The sequence below is a fragment of the Bos taurus genome, chromosome 3 (assembly GCF_002263795.3).
Source record: "Bos taurus isolate L1 Dominette 01449 registration number 42190680 breed Hereford chromosome 3, ARS-UCD2.0, whole genome shotgun sequence".
Taxonomy (NCBI): domain Eukaryota; kingdom Metazoa; phylum Chordata; class Mammalia; order Artiodactyla; family Bovidae; genus Bos; species Bos taurus.
In genome coordinates this window covers 7746777-7770573 of record NC_037330.1, presented here as the reverse complement: position 1 = coordinate 7770573, position 23797 = coordinate 7746777, and the positions used below count along the sequence as shown (strand labels likewise).

Here is a 23797-nt window from a genome sequence, read left to right as displayed (position 1 = left end):
TGTGCTGGGTCTCTTGCCGGGCGGGCTTTTCTCTAGTTGCTGAGAGCGGAGGCTGCTCTCTAGCTGCGGCGCACGGGCTTCTCGTTGTGACGGCATGTCTCGTTGTGGAGCACAGGCTCTCAGGTGCCTGGGCTTCAGTTCCTGGGCTCAGTAGTTGTGGTGCCTGGGCTTAGTTGCTCTGCAGCATGTGGGATGTTCGCAGATCAGGGCTTGAACCTGTGTCTCCTGCGTAGCAGGTGGATTCTTTACCACTGAGCCACCAGGGAAGTCCTGAGGGGGAAGTGTTTACCTTTGATTTTGTTTAGGCTTACTTTCCTAGGTAGACGTTTTGGCATCACCCTTGAAAGGATTAAAAAGTAAACCCTTTTCCAAAATGCAAGGTTTGAAAAGAAAAAACACATTCTACAGTTATCATCACACTCTTCATTTGGCTTCCCTACAAAATTGTTTTTGTTTACTGCTTATCTCATGTTTTCTAAAATACTCACCAGGCTAAGTGTTCATAAGTTTAGTGGGGTATTCCACAGCCTTTTATCTCATTTGTAGCAGGGTTTATACTGTTCCTGACCACTCAGGTGAACATTCTTTCTGAAAGATACAGTTGTAACAAAATGGAGCCTCAGTTGTAGCAAAATTAGATTTTACACCATGACCATCATTCAATGGTAACCCCTGAAGAGTCTGTAGTGTGCCCGCGCGCCACAGCACATCCTGTGAGAAACACTGGATGATGGTGACTCCAGGAAGGAAGGACTGCAGAGAATGGGGGATATAGCAAGGCATCAGGAAGAGACTCTACAGTGATGTGCATGCTTTTCCTTCCACCTAACATCCCTTTCTCCAAATCTGGAGGCAAAGTACTCCACCCGAAAGAACTCCTTTTCTCTTAGAATCTCGGGGCCCTTAACTGTGACACTCTCATCAGCCTTATTTCCTTCCTACGCTTCATCCCTCTAAATAGAATCTGGTATCCCTTCTTTTGTGCTTCCCTAGGGAAATTCCCTTTGTGTTGAATTTCAAGAAGATTTTGACTAGTATAAGTTATATATGTGGCACTGTAAAATTAAACACACAAGATATCATATCGATGAGCCAGGTTTCTAAGCCCTTGGTTAGTTAGTTGAAAGTGTTAAATAACTATTGCAATAATATATATCTATGTTTGCCCCAGATACATACAAAAAGATTTAGGAAGAGTGAAGAGAAAGGAGTAAATCAACATTTAAAAAATTTCTGTTAACTTTATTTGATAGCCTGCCTTCTGGGATGGTGAAAATCTAGTGAATTTGATTGTTGATAAAGAGAATAATTCCCGTTTTATTTGAAGTATTTCTTCTTTGAAAACATCAATCTGAAGCATCGAGGAGGACTTCTTATTGTAGTTATTATCTGAGTTTGGAATTTGTTTATATGTACATTGGACCTATTTTTACTTTATATATATGTGTATATTCACATGCTAAGTCACTCAGTTGTGTCCAACTCTTTGCGACCCCATGGAGTGTACCCCCCAGGCTCCTTTGTCCATGGAGTTCTCCAGGCGAGAATACTGGAGTGGGTTGCCATGTCCTTCTCCAGGGATATATTCATAGTTTAAAGCATATAGAATACTGACTTTTTAAAACAGTTTATAAATAATGTACTTCTATAGTTAGAAAAATTATTTTCAAGATTGTTTTTCATGTATGTATAGGATGCCAAGCTAGGGATTTGACCATATCAGTAAGCTGTTTTGACTTACCTCTATACCTAGTGTTCTTGCTGTGTGTACAGAATTCTGATTTGCTTCAGAGCCACACGTAGCATGTGTATGTATGACAAATTTTTTTTCAATTATTTGCTAACATTTTAACATTTTCAGCATGTTGGAACAAGATTCCAAGAGAATGAATCCTAGTGTGAACCCTACAAATCAAAGGAGGCATCTTCTAGGATTTTCTGCTAAAGAGGAGCAAGACACATCGGATGACATCATCCAGAAAAACAGCTACAGGTTAGATTTATATCTAAATTGTTTATATACAATTTCAACTAGTAGAGCAAACAAGTTACAAGGATGTTCATAAATTTTACCAAGATCAGTTCTAAGGGTAAATTTCCTTTTTAAAAACTGTCCCAGTTTTAGAATTCTTGTAGAGCTGGGACCTTAAAATCTCGGTTTGTGTGTACTACTATATGCGTTGAAACACATACATTATATATTACACATGGTATATTGTTTGTAGTGCTTTAGTATAGTTATTTTACTGTCATATGTTTATATATATAGTGTAATATTTGTTACTGTATCATCTGTGATGGATATGATTTGGTGGAATGATATGGCTGAATCCATTTGCAGTTATTAGATGAAATCATTTATACTTGTTTATTGTGATTTTTATTGAATCTCTTTTTCTTGTTATAATTTAATTCTGTCTTCATAAATTTCCATATAGCTTGGAAGTAGTAAAGACAACTGTATGAAAATATAATTTTTACCTATGGCAAGTAGAAGAAGGTTATAGTGGCCCTTTTCAAAAATGTTTTTGATAAACATTTCTGTGTGATTTATAATTTTTATTAGAGTCAAGTGGAGCTAGGTCCTTGAATTACAAGGCAAAGGGAGGTTATAGTGTGTCAACCATGGCACAGAATAATGCTTGAAAATCATTAAAGATTTGATTACTCTTAACTCTCTAAGGTTTCACAGGCCAAAGGCCATAGGGGAATCATTCTTCTGATTTTTACTCTGTTACACCCATACCACTTAATGAGAGTATTACCATAGTCCTTCAGGCTTGTCTTCATTCAGTCTTCCTGGAAAAAAAACGCTAGTATTCACTTTTTTTAAGAATCTTCAGTGTGCAAAATACTGCGCTAAATATGGCAGATGATCCAAAGAATTCTATGGTAGTAACTGTAATGCAACATAGAATGTGATAGATGTTGGAAAACCTAACATTTCCTGCCTTTTTTTTTACATGCCCAAATTAGCCATACTTCTGAAATACTGATCTTAGTGATTGTATAAGTCTCTCTGAACATTACTGGAGTTTAATAGTAATAGTATTTTTAATTTGCTAAATAATTTTTCCAAGTTAGCCCTGCATATGCTGTAATTTTGAGTTCTGTTGTTGTCTATGTAAGATCCAGCAAAAGTTACATTTTTCATAGATAGCCTTTGGATTTATGAGAGTTGAGAGTACGCCACTTATGTTTTATAGCTTGTTGCTAAAAATAGAATGGAATTAGACACCTGAAATTACTGTTCAGGTAAGCGTTATAAAAATATTTTGTATTTTTCACAAACTACAATAAATAAAAGTTTTCAGTTACTTGTCCATGTTAGAGTAAGATAATATGGTGGTTTGTGGAAAGCACAGTCCTTTGATCGTATTAGCTCTAACTAGAGGTCTGAATGACTTTTAGGCTGTAATTTATCAGCTTTCAAAATAATTCGTGAAGTGCAAGCCATCTCTCTGTCCTTGACCCAGAGCCTCCACTGGTCTTAATAAAAAATGGAAATGTTATTGATTCTTGGTTGTATGCAAGTCTCTATCGAAATACCTAAGATTATTATTGAGCCATTTGGTAGATTTAGGTGTTCGCCCATTAATTTGATATTTTTTCTTTTATTATTTTATATACTAAATAACAGATACCAAAAAATGTTTGTGAAACGTTTGAAAGCACCAAGTATGAATTTGTTTTAAACTGATTTTTAGGTGGTTTATTTACACTCAGCCATAACATTTGTGTGTGTGTGTTTTAATGCAGTTTACTTTATGTTATGTTTAATTTTTTCAGGAGAGTTATGACAACTGGTTCAAATAAAAAAGGAGTAGATTCTAATCTCGTAATTTATAATATTACATTTGTCTATCATTTAATAATTAACTGCATATATTTTTTCAGTCTTAGAAATGTGTGGTATATAAGATGACCATGTAATCTGTCAACCAAACCGAGAGACTTTTAATAATGAAAACTAGTACTAGCGTCAGTCAGTCAGTTCAGTCGCTCAGTCGTGTCCAACTCTTTGCAACCCCATGGACTGCAGCACACCAGGCCTCCCTGTCCATCACCATCCATCTGGAGCTTGCTCAACTCATGTCCATCGAGTCGGTCATGCCATCCAACCATCTCATCCTCTGTCGTCCCCTTCTCCTCCTGCCCTCAGTCTTTCCCAGCATCAGGCTCTTTTCTAATGAGTCACTTCTTTGCATCAGGTGGCCAAAGAATTGGAGCTTCAGCTACTAATACTATTGTACCAGTGTAATAATTATGTCAGCATGTCAGGTATAAATCAGGACTTCTTAGATGAAGGCATCAACTTCTAAGGCATCAGCCAGAACCAGTATTTATTCCAGAAATTCTCATTAGCTGTAGCTCCTTAAGACTGCCCTTTATTGCAGTGATTTATTTATTGAAATTTTCTCTATTGGTATGGAATGGTTTGCAGGCAGTCTGGAACTCTGACCATCTCAGGAGTAGTGTGGATATCATTGTTTCCTGATTGCATGTTGGCTTATGTTCTCCCTTTTCTTTCCTCTTCAATTCCACCTAGTCCCTTTCCTCGGAGAAGGCAATGGCACCCCACTCCATTACTCTTGCCTGGAAAATCCCATGGATGGAGAAGCCTGGTGGGCTGCAGCCCATGGGGTCGAGAAGAGTCGGACATCACTGAGCAACTTCACTTTCACTTTTCACTTTCATGCATTGGAGAAGGAAATGGCAACCCACTCCAGTGTTCTTGCCTGGAGAATCCCAGGGACGGGGGAGCCTGGTGGGCTGTCGTCTATGGGGTCGCACAGAGTCGGACACGACTGAAGCGACTTAGCAGCAGCAGCAGCAGCAGCAGACCCTTTCATGATATAATATTTCTCCTATCAGATTTTTTGTTTCCTTTTCCAAAGAATATTTTTGGCTGATGGAACAAAGCCAGTCAGCACAGATGTGCAGAAATCATTACCAGAGTTTATCACATGGAAATAAAATTATAAATCAGATTTATAGTTTCAAAAGTAGTTCAAGACTTTTTTGATGAACTTGACTTCAGTGTTTGTATTTTTGTGAGTATTCAGACCTGATTTTAAAATAACACATATATAAAGATCTTTGGTCTTAGTAGGTGGTTTTTTTTTTTTTTTTTTTTTTTAGTGTGGTAAACAGCCTCTGGCTTCTTAAAAGCATTCAGAATTTACCAAGTGCAAGGCAGGGTTTTTTCCTTCTCCCTCAACAGTTAATTTGAGCTGATTTCTTTTTGTGTGTGCGTTCATTACCTGTGTACCACAATCGCTGTTTTATTCTGAATAACAACCCCCGGAGGCAGAAGAAAGGGCATCAAGAATGTTTCTGGTACAGCTGCAGGAAAGAATGGTGTATATACCCTCTGCTGTTGCTTTTTCCCACTTGTATGTGGCATAGTTAGAAGTCTTTAAGTTTTATCTAAAGTTAGTTTTCCACACTGCAAAAATTATTTTTGTCAAGGTGGCCACTGATTTCAGCATTGTCAGTCCAGTGAAAACTCTCTATCTTGATCTTTCCTCAGCATTTGGCTGTATAGATCACTCCTTCTTGAAGTATTCTCCTTTAGTATTGCTGCAGTTTTGTTTCCTCTGTTTTCATTGGCTCTGCTTCATCTTTGTAGGCTCCTCTTCTATCCAAATCCTAACGTATAGAACTGTGAGCTTTTTTTCCCTTTATGCCATAATTTAGCACACAGTCCATTTCTGTATATCGCGATGACTCTCTTTGATTTCCTGCCCAGACTTCTGAGTCTCCAAAGTCATATATCCAGTAGTTCCTTCACTTCTCTTAACATTTCGAACTTAACACCTGCACAGTGAAACTCTAGGTCCTTTTCCATACTCAGGTTCCACCCGCTTCTGTACAGCACGCTTCGTCGTTTCTGTTGCTCAAGCCAGAAACCCTGGTTCCTCCCTTTCAACAAGTGCTATTGATATTCTTTCCAAACATTATCTTGAATTGGTTCATTTTTTATCTTCACTGCCACCACCTTGGTCATAGTATCTTCAGCTCTTGCCCAGATTGCTGTTGATCTCTCCTGAGAGAGAATTTACCAAGCGCAAGGCAGCGTGGTCTTCCACTCTGACTGGTCTCCCAGCTTCCCCTTTTGCCTCCATCAAAACTGGTTTTGGTACAATAGCAAGGGATACATATAAATTAAAAATATATCCCTTCTCTACCTAACACCTTTTTGTGGCTTCTTATTACATTTAGTAATTCCTTATCATGATTGGTCTCCATCTTACCAAACATCTTGTGCCTCCCTCACTTGCTTACAATTTTCCGCTGGTGAGTTTTCCTTAATTCCATAAAGCCTCCCTTTTCCCACCTGCTTCTATCTAGAACACTCTTCCCCCAGTTTTTATAGGTTTGGCTTCTTGCCATCCTCTACGCCTTGTCTTAAATACCTTCTCCTTCTCGGACCATTTTATCTGAAGTAGGCATTGTCATTTGGTTTTCTATCTCAACCATATGTTTTTTTCGTAGCTCTTACCTCAGTTTGGATTTATTCTCTGTGTTTGTTTTCTTGTATTTGGTCCATCTTCTCCATCAAGATCATGGAGGATTGGACTTCATTTCCCTGTTCCCTGTTGGAATTCCATCACCTAGCACAGTATCTGGCATATAGTTGGTTTTCAAAAATATCTATTGTTGATTGAAAAGCACAAATCTAGCCATGTCCAATTTTGTGTTTTTCTTTTTGAATTTTAATAAATCTAGTTTTCTAAATCCAGAGTATTGTATATAAAGAAATTCAAGACAGAATTCAGATTTCTTAGTAAGAAAGGTTAAAATAGCAGACTGAAGGGAATAAATAGCTATAATATCCTCAACTCAGATTAGGATCTGATTAAGATTTTCAACCCACATTTTGCTCACTACATCATACCCCGGATATGAATTCACATGATATAGATCACTGTGATGATTAGGAAAGTATATTTTTTAAAGCTAATGGAATAACTGGTTAATGTCAGTCAGGTGTTTTATTAGGGATTCCTCTTCTGATTCTAATATTTAACTTTTCAAGGCTTTTACTTTTCTCCTGCCAAGTATTTTATGCTTTTCCTTTCCCCTACCACACACAGATTTTTTTTTTAAATTATTTTTAATCCGAGGATAATTGTTTTACAATATTGTATTGGTTTCTTCCATACAACAGCATGAAGCAGCCGTAAGTATATATGTGTCTCCCTCTTGAACCTCCCCCTGCCCCCTCCAGCCTCCCCCACCCTCCAGGCTGTCACAGAGAACCGTGTTGAGCTCCCCGTGTGGCATAGCCACTTCCCGTTAGCTGTCTGTTTCACATATCGCACTGTACATGTCTCAGTGCTGCTCTCTCAGTTTGTCCTATCCGCTCCTTCCCCTGCTGTGTCCAGAGTCTGTTTTCTACCCTGTAAAGAGGTTCATCAGTACTGGTTTTTTCTAGATTCCATACATATGCATTAATACATGATATTTATTTTTCTATTTCTGACTCACGTCACTGTATAACAGGCTCTAGATTTATCCACTTCACTAGGACTGACCGAAACATGTTCCTTTTTATGGCTGAGTGATATTTTATTGTATATATATGCCACGACGTCTTTGTCTGTTCATCTGTCAGTGGACATCTAGGTTGCTTCCATGTGCTGGCTATTGCAAATAGTGCTGTAATGAACACTGGGATATATACACAGACACTCTTTTAAGGAGACTGTTCAGTTCTCTTATCACAGTGTTGAGAATGAGCACAAACTTCAGTCCTGGTTACATAATACTTCACTGTCGGTCGTAAGTCTTTCCTGTCCATCAGTGGGTCTTTCCCCCAGTTTAGCTTCTCACTGTGTTACCCCTCGTGTTCCAGCATCACTGAGTATGCCTTGAGTTCATTGAAGACATGAACTGTGTGTTATCATTATATCTCTAGTTTTAAGTACTTAATAATTGGGCAGTAAATGTGAACTACCGTGATAATCTCTTTAGAAAATTGCAAAATGATGTTTGTGCTATATGGTATATATTTCCCCCCATTTTAAATCACATTCACTTCTTGCTTGCAGTATCTTCTATTCAAAATATTTACAAAAATGTTTTTATGGAAGTACAGAAGTGTAGTTGATTTACAGTATTGTGTTAGTGCTGTGTGTACACACACACATTCCTTTTTAACATTCTTTTCCATTATGATTTATCGTAGGATACTGAATATAGTTCTCTGCTGTATAGGAGGATTGTACTGGTTTATATTTTTATTTTCATGAAAACAATACTAGCAATGACTTTCTTATAGCAGACTTCCTCTTAGGAATACAAGACACAAGGCAACACATTTTGTACATTTATGTTTCAGATATGACCATTCTGTTTCAAATGACAAAGCCCTGATGGTGCTAACTGAAGAACCATTACTCTATATTCCTCCGCCTCCCTGTCAGCCCCTGATAAACACAACAGAATCTCTCAGGTGAGTGTTGTCGATTGTTACAGATATAGCTGATTGGGTTCCTGTGCTTAGCTGTGGAACCTAGACAGATATTAATTCAGATTAACCAAATACTTGAGAAAACTCTGAATTATTTCTTGCATAACCATAGGCAGGCATATCAATTGTTCAGTTTCCCCACCAACCTGATAAAGGGGGTATTGGGTCTATTTTATGTGATTATATGGGAGTTGTATGCTTAAATATGTCTTATTTGAAAACTGAAGAATGATATTAATATAAAAATTCAGGGTAAGTGTTAGATTTGTAGGTGGTAACATTCATATTGGAAGGTACCTTTTCAAATTAGGAAGGTAGTAATTTGAAGATATGTGATTCTGGAATCACTTTCACATTAGTGTATTTTTCTTTATTTACTCTTCCCTTGAATTTTTTTTCCTGTGATTCTTGGATCCTATCTACACACCTTAAAAACTGCTTCAGTTTTTTTTTTGTGTGTGTGTGGTATGTAGTAATCAACTGTAGAAAACTGAGTATAGTCTGACATCTCCACAACTGCTTTAAAAAGTAAGAAAAATAAAGGGAAGTTATATTTGAACTGGGCTTAAAAATTTTTTTTTTTTTTTCAGTTTTGGAAAATTTGGATTATAGTGCCTTAAAAATTCTCTTCCTGAGCAGTTGATTGATTCTTTTTCTTCTCCCCAAACAGCATGCGTTTCAAAGGCCTTGATGCGTCCATCTGTGGTTAGGAGCCCTATGACTTGTTCTGTGCTCTCCAGTATTTGTGTGTACATAGTCCAAGAGCAGAAACAGAAATACTTTGTGGAAAAACTTTTGCATTTAGTATTTATGTTTGGCAGGTATTTAGCTATGATTTTCTTTGAACTTTGAACTCATGATTGAGGAGACTACTATATAAAAATGCAAGTCATTAAAAACAACTAACATTAAGTGTCTTCGCTTTCTTAAGTCAAAAGAATATTGAATCATTAGGCATTTGGAATGCTCTTTGGAACCTCAGAACATGATTAAATTCCTTTCCAATCAGGTGAAACATCTGTTTCTATGAAATATGTTTAATCAATTAAGCTGTTTTATAGGTTAAATCATGAACTTCGAGGATGGGTTCATAGGCACGAAGTGGAAAGGACCAAGTCAAGAAGAATGACGAATAATCAACAGAAAACTCGTATTCTTCAGGTTTGTTTCTGCTTGTCTTTAACAACAGTTGGCATATTTGTGGGCTTCCTTGGTGGCTGAGATAGTAAAGAATCTGCCTGCAATACAGGAGACCCAGGTTCAATCCTTGGGTTGGGACGATCCCCTGGAGAAGGAAATGGCAACCCACTCCAGTATCTTGCTGGGAGAATTCCGTGAACAGAGGAGCCTGGCAGGCCACAGTCCATGGGGTCGCTAAGAGTCAGACCCTACTGAGCTACTAACACTTTGACGATTAAGACTCTCACTTTCACTTGGCATACTTGTTAGAAGGCTTCCTGCAGGTGCGTTGCTGTCTTCCCTGGATGACTTGGGAAGCTTGAACTGTAACCACTTCCTGCTGCCTCCTGCTGCTACTGGTGCAGCTGTCAAGGCCACTGAAGCCCTCCTCCCAGGTTTCACAACACTCATTTAGGTTTTATAGTGCTAGTGCTTCCTGTTCAGGCATGGTGCTCTTTCCTGCTCTCTCAAATTTGCTTTCAAGTCTGGAGTTGCTATGCATGGGTCTGCATCAGCTGTTCTTGGCACAAAAAACTTAACAAATGATACTGTTTATCTCCTCTGTTCTTAGAACTTTTCAAATGTAGGACAGCTTGGGATTGAAGGCACATCTCCATGGAGAGCATTTTTGTATTTAGACAGGTTATTGACAGCTCTTATTTAGAACCTGTATAGCTGGGCTTCTATCTTAAATTTTTTTTGTTTTTTACCACAAAGTACATTTATAGTCTTTCTGTCATTCCAGTATCTAATACTACTTCTGAATTACTTAGATTGACACATTGCAAGCTCCTAACAAATGTTACCTGTGGTAGTAATAATGAGCCAGGTGCTATCCTGGACTTTGGGAATATAGTAGAGAGTACTATAGAGTCCCTGCCTTCATGGAACTTACATTCTAATGAGAAAGATAAACTATAAACAAGTCAAGTGAAATAAGTCAGACCCAGAAAACATAAATACCGTATGATCTCATTTACATGTGGAATCTTAAAATTCCAGCTGACTAGGACAGTGTTAGGATGGCATCTTCATAAATGGGTGCTATTTGATGATGGAAATGACTTGGTATGGACTACACAAGCATGTGAATAATGAAGCCATATGTTTATGTCTGGATTCACAGTTTTTAAACAATCATTTACTAAGTCATTTTGCTTTACCTTGAAGAATATAAACTGTTGTTTCACTGACACAAATCAGCAAGATCTAACTTATGGCAAGAAATATTCCATTGAAATGCTGTGCTGTAACGTGGGAAAATGTAAATCTTTTTCACGGTTTCTATCAATGTGAAATAAAATTGAATTCTGACTTTAAAAAAAAAAAAAAACAACACACCAAACTCATGGAGGTTGCCAGAGGTGGTGGGTGGAGGCCACAAACTTCTAGTTACGAAATAAAGAAGTCATAGGGACGTAGCTCACTGCATGGTAACCTTAGTTAATAATTCCGTAGTGTATATTTGAAAATTGGAAGAGAATGGATCTTTTGTGTTTTTGGTTGTGCTGGGTCTTCATTGCTGCTCACGGGCTTTCTCTGGTTGTGGAGAGGAGGAGCCGTTCTCTGGCTTTGGTGTGCAGACTTCTCGTTGCGGTGGCTTCTCTCGTTGCAGAGCACAGGCTCCAGGTGTGCTGGCTTCAGTAGTCGCAGCACGCGAACTCAGTAGTTGTGCTACAAGGGCTTAGTTGCTCCGCAGCGTGTGGAATCTTCCCAGACAAGCGGTAAAACCTGTGTTTGCTGCGTTGGCAGGTGGATTCTTTCTTTTTTTTTTTACTTTTTATTTTGTAGTGGGGTATAGTAGATTAACAATGTTGTGATAGTTTCAGGTAAACAGCTCAGGGACTCAGTCATTCATGTATCCCCAGTCCCCCCTCCCATCCAGGCTGCCACATAACACTGAGCAGATTTCCATGTGCTCTGCAGTAGATGGCAGGCAGATTCTTATCCACTGTACCACCAGGGAAATCTGAGAATGGATCTTTAAAGTTCTCATCACGAGGGAGAAGATTAACTTAAAAAAATAAATAAGTATTTAAATACACTCAAAGGGCTTTCCTGGTGGCTCAGGAAAGAATCTGCCTGCAATATAGGAAACCTGGGTTTGATCCCTGGGTCGAGAAGACTCCCTGAAGAAGGGACTGGCAAACCAGCCCAGTATTCTTGCCTGGAAAATTCCATGGACAGAGGGGCCTGGTGAGCTACAATCCATGGTGTTGCAAAGTCAGACCCAACTGAGCGACTTTGACTCACTGACTCAAAATTAAAAGTTATTTATAGAAAAAAACAGGGCTAGAGTTTGAATTGAGAGGTGAGTGGCAATTTTAGATTGGGTGGTAAGAGAAGCCTTCTCTAAAGAGATTCCACTTGAGTAAGGTATTGTCAAGGTAATTATTACCAGCTGTCACAAGTCTGGCGTGCTGCAGTTCATGGGGGGTCACAAAGAGTTGAGCACGACTTAGCAACCAAACAACAGCAGCTGGCCTCAAAATCTCAGTAGCCATTGGAATAGAAATTTGTTTCTCACCCACTCGGAGTTTGAGATAGCTCTCTAGAATGGCTTTCCTCCAAGCAGTGACTAAGGAACCCAGATTCTTCCACATTGTGGCCTCAGCAACTTGAAATCCTTTGCTTCTAGCTTTGGATGTTGAGGAAGAAAGTTTGGAAAATTATGCAAAATATTTTAGGGATAAGGCATGGCCTTTGCCACTGTTCCGTTGACTAAAACTCTGTCACTTTTCCTAGTCTCCCTTGCAGTAGGTTTGGCAAATGTAGTTTTCCTATGTGCTTGGGAAGAAGAGGGTTTTGGTGAGAACACTGCTTTTGCCATAGGCAGAAAATGGAGGAGCAAATAACGTAAAGATCTAGGAGAAAACCTGGAAAAACAGTTTCCAAAGCAAGAGAATAGAAAGTATTAGTGACCCTCAGGAGGAAGCAGTTTATGTATTTGAGGAACATCAAGAATTGGAATAAAGCTGGATTAAAAGCTTCCTTGGTGGTGCAGACGGTAAAGAGTCTGCCTGCAGTGTGGAAGACCCAGGTTTGATCCCTGGGTCAGAAAGATTCCCTGGAGAAGAAAATTGCAGCCCACTGCAGTACTCTTGCCTGGGAAATCCCATGGACAGAGGAGCCTGGCAGGCTCCAGTCCATGGGTTAGCAAAAGAATTGTACACAATTTAGTGACTAAGCATCAACAAGTGACTGACAAAAGTTGTCTCACTGGAGAGTGGTAATGACAAAAGGCTCATTGATATGGGTTCAGGAGGTAAAAATAAAATGAGAAAATTACTTCAGGATGATTCCCATTAATGGAAACAGAGAAATGGAGTAGCTGTAAGAATCAAGACATTTCATTTTGGGATGGGATATGTTTCACCAGGTTTACCTGGTTATATGCTAATAAAGTGAAATTGCTCAATCGTGTCTGACTCTTTTACAACCCCATGGACTGTAGCCTACCAGGCTCCTCCATCCATGGGATTTTCCAGGCAATAGTACTGGAGTGGGGTGCCATTTCCTTCTCCAGGGATCTTCCCAACCCAGGGATCGAACCCAGGTCTCCCGCATTGCAGGCAGATGCTTTACCATCAGCCACCAGGGAAGATAAAGTGAAAGTAAAAGTCACATCCGACTCTTTGCAACCCCATGGACTATCAGTCCAGTCCATGGAATTCTCCAGGTTAGAATACTGCAGTGGGTAGCCGTTCCCTTTTCCAGGGGATCTTCCCAACCCAGGGATTGAACCCAGGTCTTCTGCATTGCAGTCAGATTCTTTACCACAAGGGAAGCTAATGGATATGCTAATGGAACGCCTTAACTATTTGATTATTTGGAAACTAATTGGAAGCAGTATGTATGTTCTAAAGTACATTAAAAGGATATTGAGAAACATGAACTTTTGACCATTAAGGGACTGTTTCATCTATAAAATAATGAGGGTTAGTCTAAATGAGCTTAAGCTCTGACATCGAGAGTCTCTGATTATCCAGCGTGTGTTTCTCTGGGCCACTTACCTTTTGTTCACCTATTATAGCAACTTCATTTGTTGGCAGTACTTCTGGAGGCTACAGGCAATCATTACTAATGTCATAGTTACCTCAAAGTCCCAAAGCTGCTTACTCGCATTGGAATACAACGTCTGTTGCTGCTGCTGCTGCTAAGTCGCTTCAGTCGTGTCCAACTCTGTGCGACCCCATGGATGGCAGCCCAATAGGCTCCTCTGTTCCTGGGATCCTCCAGGCAAGAATACTGGAGTGGGTTGCCATTTCCTTCTCCAATGCATGAAAGTAAAAAGTGAAAGTGAAGTTGCTCAGTCGTGTCCGACTCTTAGCGACCCCATGGACTGCAGCCTACCAGGCTCCTCCATCCATGGATTTTCCAGGCAAGAGTACTAGAGTGGTGTGCCATTGCCTTCTCCAAATACAATGTCTAGTACTGCCAAAACTCACATCTGCCAAAGCCTATGCGTTAGCTGCCTCCATGGCCAGAGAAAAAAATGAACTCTGTCTCCCTCTGTTTTCCAAATCTGGTGCAAGTGAGTATTATTGGTAGAGCCTAAATTATGTATAGACCCTGGTAGCAAAAAAGTTTGAGTAATATAGTTGGGTAAAAAGGCTTTCATCCTTTGTTATACAGGGAAGAGCGAAAAGGGAGCAGGAAGAGACTGTTGCCAGTGGAGAATTCCACACAGCTGGCAAAGTGGGCTTTATGAAAAATAGGTTAAATCATTGGCCTAAATAAGTTTTTTGTCTTATCTTTTGACATATTTTTTCATGTTATTCTTTCCTGTTCATTAGATAAATAAGCAGAGAGTTAACTTTGTAAGGGTGCTTGGTGTTCTTTAATCTTACAGAAATTTTAGTGGAAGATAAAGAATTTTGCTTTAATTTCATGGCTTTTGAACATTTGGAGATTTGTAGTTTAAAATCTTATCTCTTTCTCTGCTATCTTGGGTACATATATTTTTAGTAGGGAGCTTAGATAATGGTAAAAAAATGGGAGTCTTAGCTATTACAGAAAAAAGGAATGACAAGGATAAATCTATGTTTGTTAAAGGTTAAATGAAGTTCTTGGTTGGTTAGGGGAAGAAGAATCATTCTGCTTCTTCTGCTGTTGTTGATACCAAAGCATATAAAGAATTCATCTGGTTTTGTTTTTTAGTATACAAAACCTGTATCTACTCTGCTTAGTCTTCTTTGCTAATTTGAACCTTCTTGTGCAAAGGACCTAATAGTCCAATAAGGTATTCTATAAATTTGACAAATGAACATTATTTTTTAAATTTCTGTCATCTCTAAGCCTTATATTCTTGATTTGATTTGTCCTATTTCATAATTCTACCCTCTTCCTGGACTGTGAGTTATTAGAAAAGATAAAGGGGCAAATTAGTAAAAATATCATTCCAAATGAAGGCAAAATAAAGACATTTTCAGACAGATAAAAACGGAGATAATTTGTCTCCAGAAGATCTGCAGTGTAAGAAATACTAACATGAGTTTTTTAGACTAAGGGAAATGGTACCAGACAGAACACCAGATTATCCAGAGTGAAAGCACCACAATGGGTAAATATCTGGATAAAAATAAATGGCTGTTTGTTTTGTTTTAGTATCTTTATTTTATTTGTGTATATCAAAGTCTTTAAAAGACTAGTATCTTAAAAAAAAAACTTTTTATTTTGTATTGGGGTATAGCCGATTAACAATGTGATAGTTTCAGGTGAGCAACGAAGGGGCTCAGCCATACATATGCATGTATCCATTCTCCCTCAGACTCCCCCAGGATGGCATCCAGGCTGCCACATAACACCGACAGAGTTCCATGTGCTATATGCACAGTAGGTCCTTGCTGGTTATCTGTTTTAAATATAGCAGTGTGTACATGTCCATCCCAAGCTCCCTAACTAGCTCTTTACCCATTTTCTAAGTCTAAGTGTCTTTCTGTTTTGTAAGTTTATTTTTATCATGTCTTTTTAGAAAAAAAGATTTCACATGTAAGGGATGTCATATGATTTTTCTCTTTCTCTGTCTGACTTAACTTCACTCACTATGACAATCTCTAGGTCCATCCATGTTGCTGCAAAATGGCATTATTTCATTCTTTTTAATGGCTAAGTAATATTCCAGTGTGTATGTGTACCCCATCTGCTTTATCCATTCCTCTGTTGATGGACATGTAGGTTGCTTCCATGTCTTGGCTGTTGTAAACAGTGCTGCAATGAACATTGGGGTGCATGTATCATTTGAGATCATGTTTTTCTCCAGATATATGCCCAGGAGTGGGACTGCAGGGTCATATGGTAGCTCTGTTTTTGTCCTTTTTAAGGAACCTCCATACTGTTCTTCACACTGGCTGTACCAATTTAAATTCCCACGAACAGTGTAGGAGGGTTCCCTTCTCTCTACACCTTCTCTAGCATTTATTGTTTGTGGATTTTTCGATGATAGCCATTTTGATAATTAACCGTGTTGAACATCTTTTCAGGTGCCTCTTGACCATCTGTATGTCTTCATTGGAGAAATGTCTATTTAGGTCTTCTGCCCATTTTTTGATTGGATTGTTTGTTTTGATGCTTTTAAGCATCATGAGCTGTTTGTAAATTTTGGAGACTAATCCCTTGTCAGTCACATCATTTGTAAATATTTTCTCCCAATCTGTGGGTTGTCTTTTTGTCTTGTTTATTGTTTCCTTTTCTGTGTAAAAGCTTTTGAGTTTAAGTAGGTGTCATTTGTTTATTTTTGTTTTTATTTCCATTATTGTGGGAGACAGATTGAAAAATATACTGCTGCGATTTCTGTCAGAGTCTTCTGCCTATGTTTTCCTCTGGTAGTTTTATAGTGTCCAGTCTCACATTTAGGTCTTTAATCCATTTTGACCTTATTTTCATGTATGGTATTAAAGAATGATCTTATTTCATTTTTTTCCATGTAGTGTCCTATTTTCCCGGCTCCATTTGTTGAAGAGACTGTTTTTTAATACTGTGTATTCTTGCCTCCTTTGTCATAAACTGACCATAGGTGCATGGGTTCATTTCTGGGTTTTCTGTCCTGTTCCACTGATGAATATTTCTATTTTTGTGCCGGTATCATACTCTTTCGATGACTATAGCTTTATAGTATAGCCTGAAGTCAGGGACCCTGATTCTTCCAGCTCCATTTTTTTTTTTTTTTTCTACATTGCTTTAGCTATTTGAGATCTTAAAAAGACTATTTTAAAAGCAAAACTTGGCAGCAGCTTGTTGTGGGGTTTATAGTTTGTTTTGATGTAAAATATTAGATAATAAGAACAAAAAGGGAGGGGGATAAATGGAATTATACTCTTATGAAGTTTTTATATTGTTCAAGTAATATTTGAAGGTAGACTAGTAGCTTAAAGATCAAAGTATAATCTCTAGAGCAACCACTAAAAATGAGCACAAGGAATAGTTAAAAAGGTGATATCCGCAGTAAAAATGGAATGCTAAAAAAGTGTATATTTCAGCCAAAAGAATAAACAAATAAAGAATAATTAGGATAAATAGAAAATATATACCAGGGTAGTAGAAACAAACTCAACTATATTAGCAATTAAAGTTAATGGCCTAAACTTATCAATTAAAAGGGAGAAATTATCAAACTAGATTTTTTAAAAGGGAAGACTCAACTATATGCTGTTTGTAAGAAATGACATTTTAAACGTAAAGACACAGACAGATGCAAAATAAAGGGTGAAGTGTATTTTCTGTGCAAACACTAAGCATTAGAATGCTGATGTGGCTATGTTAATCAAACAAAGTAGATAGGGAATATTACAGAAGACACAGAAATTTTGTGTTGAGAGAAGGAGCATTAAATCAAGTTCTAACAATTCTAAATGCATAGGCTCCAAATAACAAAGTTTCAAAAACATAGTGCAGAAAAATGACAGAACCAAAGGGAAAACAAATCTACAACATAACTGGAGATTTTAACATCTTTCTCACTTCTATGTAAATGTCTCACTTTTTTTTTCTGATCATAACCTCGTGCTAAGTCCACAGAGCTAAAAATGTTGACGTTCACAGTCAAATTTTCATAAGTCCCGCTATTTATTGGTGTAAATCTTGAATAGGTAAATGGCATGTTGAGGTTCTGTTTGCCTGCTGTCTCTGTAAGTCACTCAGCTTTCTTTAAAGCCTACCCACTCATTTCTGAGTCTATGAAAAGAAGTCTGACTTTTTTCAGACTTCTGTGCTTATTTCATATGTGCCAAAGTAGCAAAATCATTTAAAATTCATCAGCTATTTAATCTGTTTATTTTAACATTTATATTATCCACTAGCTGTAGTTTAATTTTGGCTTTATTTGCTACTTCATAAGCATAACAGTAAGTATAATATTTTATTATTTAAGTATCTTTTTCTTTTCATTTTATGTGTGCTCTTTTTACTTTTGTTTAATGCATTTTTGAGCACTTACTATATTTAAGACCTACATTAGTTTTTCATAAAATAAGACCCTTGACTTGTTACAGAGCCAGGAATTGGAAACCCTCTGTTCATCCCTGCATATTGGTTCCATCTACCACCAAACAAAATCGTTCCCTCTTCTCTTCCCTTAACCCTTTGTATATTCTTGTGTTTTAGCATTATACTGTATTGTCTTCCCAGTTACACTACAAGCTTCTTGATGGCAGAAATCAAATTCTGTAGCACCTGTACATGTAGTAGGCACATTCTATGAAAGTTTGAGTGCTGAAGGAAGAATGGATGGATATAGTAACGAACAAATGCTAGTAATCTTGTGATTAAAGTTAGTTAAGTCTCTGACAAGGTAATAGTAAAGTCAATTCCTAATGTGCTCTTGAACTCTGATAGTCTTATAAAACTTTTTTGAAGATCAGTTTACAAAGCTGCCAGGGTATATAAGAAGACATAGTGCAAAGCAGATGCTAAGTGGGAGAGAAGTTTCTACCATAATCTGTGTAGATCACTAATGGTTCCAGAAGGCGAGGAGTCACTGGGGAGATCTCTTAGTGATGGACTAGTCTATAGGTCTATTTATGCACGAAGACCTTTGTGTTTACTCAAAGTAAACTTTCAGTTCAGTTCAGTTCAGTCTCTCAGTCGTGTCCGACTCTTTGCGACCCCATGATTCACAGCATGCCAGGCCTCCCTGTCTATCATGAACTCCCGGAGTTCACCCAAACTCATGTCCATCGAGTCAGTGATGCCATCCAGCCGTCTCATCCTCTGTCGCCCCCTTCTCCTCCTGCCCCCAATCCCTCCCAGCATCAGGGTCATGCGAAGAGTTGACTCACTGGAAAAAGTAAACATTAGGATCTAGTTTTGTTATGGACCTTTCATACTTTGGGCTTCCCTTGTGGCTGCAATGTGGGAGATGTATCCCTGGGTTGGGAAGATCCCTGGAGAAGGGAAAGGCTACACACTCCAGTATTCTGGCCTAGAAAATTCCATGGACTGTATAGTCCAGGGGTCAGCAAAGGGTCTGATATGACTGAGCGACTTCCACTTTCACTTTCTTCTCATACTTTAGGAAATTTTCATTGGGAAAATAATTATTTGAGACAAACACAAGTTGTTAATGATTTCCCTGGTGGCTCTGACAGTAAGAATCTCCCTGCAATGCAATGGGTCTGGGTTTGATCCCTGGAGAAGATCCCCTGGAGAAGGGAATGGCTACACACTCCAGTATTCTTGCATGGAGAATTCCATGGACAGGGGAGCCTGGTGGGCTATAGCCCAAGGGATCGCAAAGAGTCAGTCATGCCTGAGCAACTAATGCTTAAATTGTTATACATTCAGTAATACTTGTATGAGCTGGTCATAAAACCTGTGATACTTGGATTAAGTTTTGTGGCTATATCTTGAATCTTTATGGGAAGTCCCTTAAATGTCTTACTGTCCATAAGACACATCTTTCAGCCCAGAATATGACCAAATGAGTTCTAATTTGTTTATTGGTATTTAGTTATGTAAGCTTAATATGTCAGAATATTCATGAAAAAAACTTTTAAGAATACTTTAATGAAGTTTAGTAAATGTAAATATAGAATGAGTCAATATAGGAAACTTTTCATATAATTTCATTATGAAACATTAACACATTTTCTTTTCTTTCAGGGTGCTCTGGAACAGGGCTCAAATTCTCAGCTCATGGCCGTCCAATACACAGAAACCACTAGTATCAGGTGAGAAAGTGTGGAGGCTCTTGGTTAAGGAATTCTAAATACCTAGTATTTTCCCCTGCAGAAGGAAATGGCAACCCACTCCAGCATTCTTGCCTGGAGAATCCTAGGGACGGAGGAGCCTGTTGGGTGCTGTCTGTGGGGTCGCCCAGAGTCAGACACGACTGATGCAACTTAGCAGCAGCAGCAGCAGTATTTCAGTAAAGTTGAAATGCACACTTTGCTTCCATCTTAAACTTGTTCTCCTCATTATATTACAGAAACAGATTGTTCAGTTATATGTAGTAACTTATAGATCTCTGTAACCAGAATATTTTATTCAATTACTATGTGTATGTTAAAAATATATTCATTTTTTGACACATTATTATGATGGCATATTATTTCTTCATTAGTTAAAAATGTTTTTAATCTCTTAGTTCAGTCGCTAAGTTGTGTCCAACTCTTTGTGAGCCCATAGACTGCAGCACGCCAGGTCTCCCTGTCCATCACCAAGTCCCAGAGCTTACTCAAATTCATGTCCATTGAGTCAGTAATGCCATCCAACCATCTCATTCTCCGTTTTTTCCCTTTCTCCTCGTGCCTTGAATTTTTCCCAGCATCAGGGTCTTTTCAAATGAGTCAGTTCTTCACATCAGGTGGCCAAAGTATTGGAGTTTCAGCTTCAGCATCAGTCCTTCCAATGAATATTCAGGACTGATCTCCTTTAGGATGGACTGGTTGGATCTCCTTACAGTCCAAGGGACTCTCAAGAGTCTTCTCCAACACCACAGTTCAAAAGCATCAATTCTTCTGCACTCAGCTTTCTTTATAGTCCAACTCTCACATCCATACATGACCACTGGACAAACCATAGCCTTGACTAGACGGACATTTTTGGTAAAGTAATGTCTCTGCTTTTTAATATGCTGTCTAGGTTGGTCATAACTTTTCTTCCAAGGAGCAAGCGTCTTTGAATTTCATGGCTGCAGTCACCATTTGCTGTGATTTTGGAGCCCAAAAAATAAGTCTGTCACTGTTTTCCCATCTGTTTGCCATGAAGTGATGGGAACAGATGCCATAATCTTAGTTTTCTGAATATTGAGCTTTAAGCCAACTTTTTCGCTCTCCTCTTTCACTTTCAACAAGAGGCTCTTCAGTTCTCCTTTGCTTTCTGCCATAAGGGTGGTGTCATCTGCATATCTGAGGTTATTGATATTTCTCCTGGAAATCTTGATTCCAGCTTGTGCTTCATCCAGCCCAGCATTTCTCATGATATACTCTGCATATAAGTTAAATAAGCAGGGTGACAATATACAACCTTGACATACTCCTTTCCCTATTTGGAACCAGTCTGTTGTTCCATGTCCAGTCTAACAGTTGCTTCCTGACCTGCATACAGATTTCTCAAGAGGCAAGTCAGGTGGTCTGGTATTCCCATCTCTTGAACAATTTTCCACAGTTTGTTGTGGTCCACACAGTCAAAGCCTTTGGCATAGTCAAAAGCAGAAGTAGATGTTTTTCTGGAACTCTCTTGCTTTTTTAATGATCCAACGGATGTTGGCAGTCTGAAATCCAGCCTGAACATCTGGAAGTTCACAGTTCACATACCACTGAAGCCTGGCTTGAAAAATTTTGAGCATTACTTTGCTAGCATGTGAGATGAGTGCAATTGTGCGGTCGTTTGAGTATTCTTTGGCATTGCCTTTCTTTGGGATTGGAATGAAAACTGACCCTTTCCAGTCCTGTGGCCACTGCTGAGTTTTCCAAATTTGCTGGCATATTGAGAGCAGCACTTTCAAAGCATCATCTTTTAGGAGTTGACATAGCTCAACTGGAATTCCATCACCTCCACTAGCTTTGTTTGTAGTGATGCTTCCTAAGGCCCACCTGACTTCACATTCCAGGATGTCTGGCTCTAGGCTGGTGATCACACCATCGTGATTATCTGGGTTATGAAGATCTTTTTTGTACAGTTCTTCTCTGTATTCTTGCCACCTCTTCTTAATATCTTCTGCTTCTGTTAGGTCCATACCATTTCTGTCCTTTTTCATGCCCATCTTTGCATAAAATGTTCCTTTGGTATCTCTAATTTTCTTGAAGAGATCTCTAGACTTTCCCATTCTGTTGTTTTCCTCTATTTCTTTGCACTGGTCACTGAGGAAGGCTTTCTTATCTCTCCTTGCTATTCTTTGGAACTCTACATTCAAATGGGAATATTTTTCCTTTTCTCTTTGCCTTTTGCTTCTCTTCTTTTCACAGCTATCGGTAAGGCCTCCTCCGAAAACCATTTTGCCTTTTTGCATTTCTTTTAATCCCAAACTTAATATTTAAAACTGAAAACTGCTTGAACCTAAACTGCTATTTAAAAAACAGTTTTTAAAAAATGTTTTAAAGGGAATTATAGTTGACCTTCTTTATTCATGCATTCTGTATTTATGAATCCTCTTACTTGAGAAAATTTATTTGTACCGCCAATCAATATTCAAGGTACTTTCATGGTCATTTGCATTCCCAGGTGAATTTCAGCAAAGCAGTACTTTGGCTTCCTGTTTCAGCTCTCATACTATAAACACTTGTCCTTTCTGAGATCTATTTAGTGCCGTATTTTTTACATTGTATGATTTTTGCTTGTAAATTCATCATTTAAAATTGCCTACAAGCATAGTTCTGCAGTGTGCTGCCTAGTTTTGTGAGAGCCCGAGAAAGCCGTATTGTGCTGTGTAGAGAAAACGTGTATTAGGTAAACTTCGTGTGTACACGGGTTATAGTGGTGTTGCCTGTGAGTGCTTTGTTAATGAGTGAACAGTATTTGTTAAAGAAAGTGTCTTTAAATGGAAACATATAAAGCAAGGTTATATGATGATCAGTTCACAAAAATGCTGTAACTAAGGGCTCACAGCAATCTCACCTGTATTTCCCTTAGGAGAACAGTTCAGTGTTTTCTCGTTCAGAGTTCGCACTGACTTTATAGAACGTAACTACCGTAAATAATAAGAGTTGTACAGGTAAAATATTATAGTTAGAAATGGCCTATTGAGTACATGAAACTATTTCAAAGGAAGTTTTTATGGCTCATTTATAATTTCCTTTTAGGTCAATCTTTCCGTCCTCTTAAGTTAATAAGTTTGAAGATATAGAAGAACCTATAAGAATTAAATATATATGATTTTTGTTTTTGAAGAAAGATAAACATTTTTTTTACTCTCTTTAACTTTTGGGTGTTAGCTTACTGTGCTAAACAATAAAAGACCCTGAAAATATTATTAAGAACTATATTAACACCATTTGAGTACATCTTTCGGGATATGATGTGGTTTGAGGTATTACATTTTTAGATATAATTTTATCAAGGCACTGACATGATACTTTTAGTATCTATGGCTAATCATTGTTGAGTGACTCCTCTGCAAAAGGACCCATAGGAGTAACATGGTTGGTACGAACATCTCTGACCCCAGGGACAGTCCTGAAAGGTTTATGTAGTTACCCTCATTTTACTGATGAGGAAAATGAAGTTGCTCTGGGATGGATTTCCCCCACAATTGCCCAATTGAGGGGTGGAACAGGAATTCAGAGACAGGTATATTTGTTTCCAAATCCTAAGCTCTTTTTCCCCTTTTGTACAGCCTCATAAGCAAGTATGCATTCACAGATTTGACAGAACGGTGAAAAAGAACTTTTCCTCAGACTTAATTTTTCTTACCAAAATTTTAAAATCATGCAAACTGATGTAGAAGTCTGTTTTCTGGTACTTCTGTTGTTTTTACGTGCTTTGCAGTGCACTTGACTGGTACATTTAGAGCATTCAGAAATGAGAGTTTAGCTCTAGTGAACTGGATCTTAGCTTTTCAAAATGTTATTGCAAAAATTGCTGCCAAAATGCTACTAATATTTTGGTTGAGAGAGATTCTTATGATTCAGATGTCACCTTAGATTAGGAAGCATTTTTGAGTGGATAGAAATTCATCGGTTTAAGAGCACTTTGCCATTTTCT

At 38.3% G+C, this 23797-nt stretch overlaps 1 protein-coding gene across 1 annotated transcript in view; it reads left to right on the top strand.

The window, feature by feature from the left end:
- The window catches only part of ATF6 (activating transcription factor 6), a 233987-nt gene that overhangs the window by 75511 nt on the left and 134679 nt on the right, over positions 1-23797 (top strand). Inside the window, exons 10-13 of the mRNA XM_024989876.2 lie at positions 1862-1993; positions 8348-8461; positions 9541-9640; positions 19757-19824. Of these exons, the coding sequence (XP_024845644.1) occupies positions 1862-1993; positions 8348-8461; positions 9541-9640; positions 19757-19824 (414 nt within the window). The remainder of the gene's footprint in view (positions 1-1861; positions 1994-8347; positions 8462-9540; positions 9641-19756; positions 19825-23797) is intronic.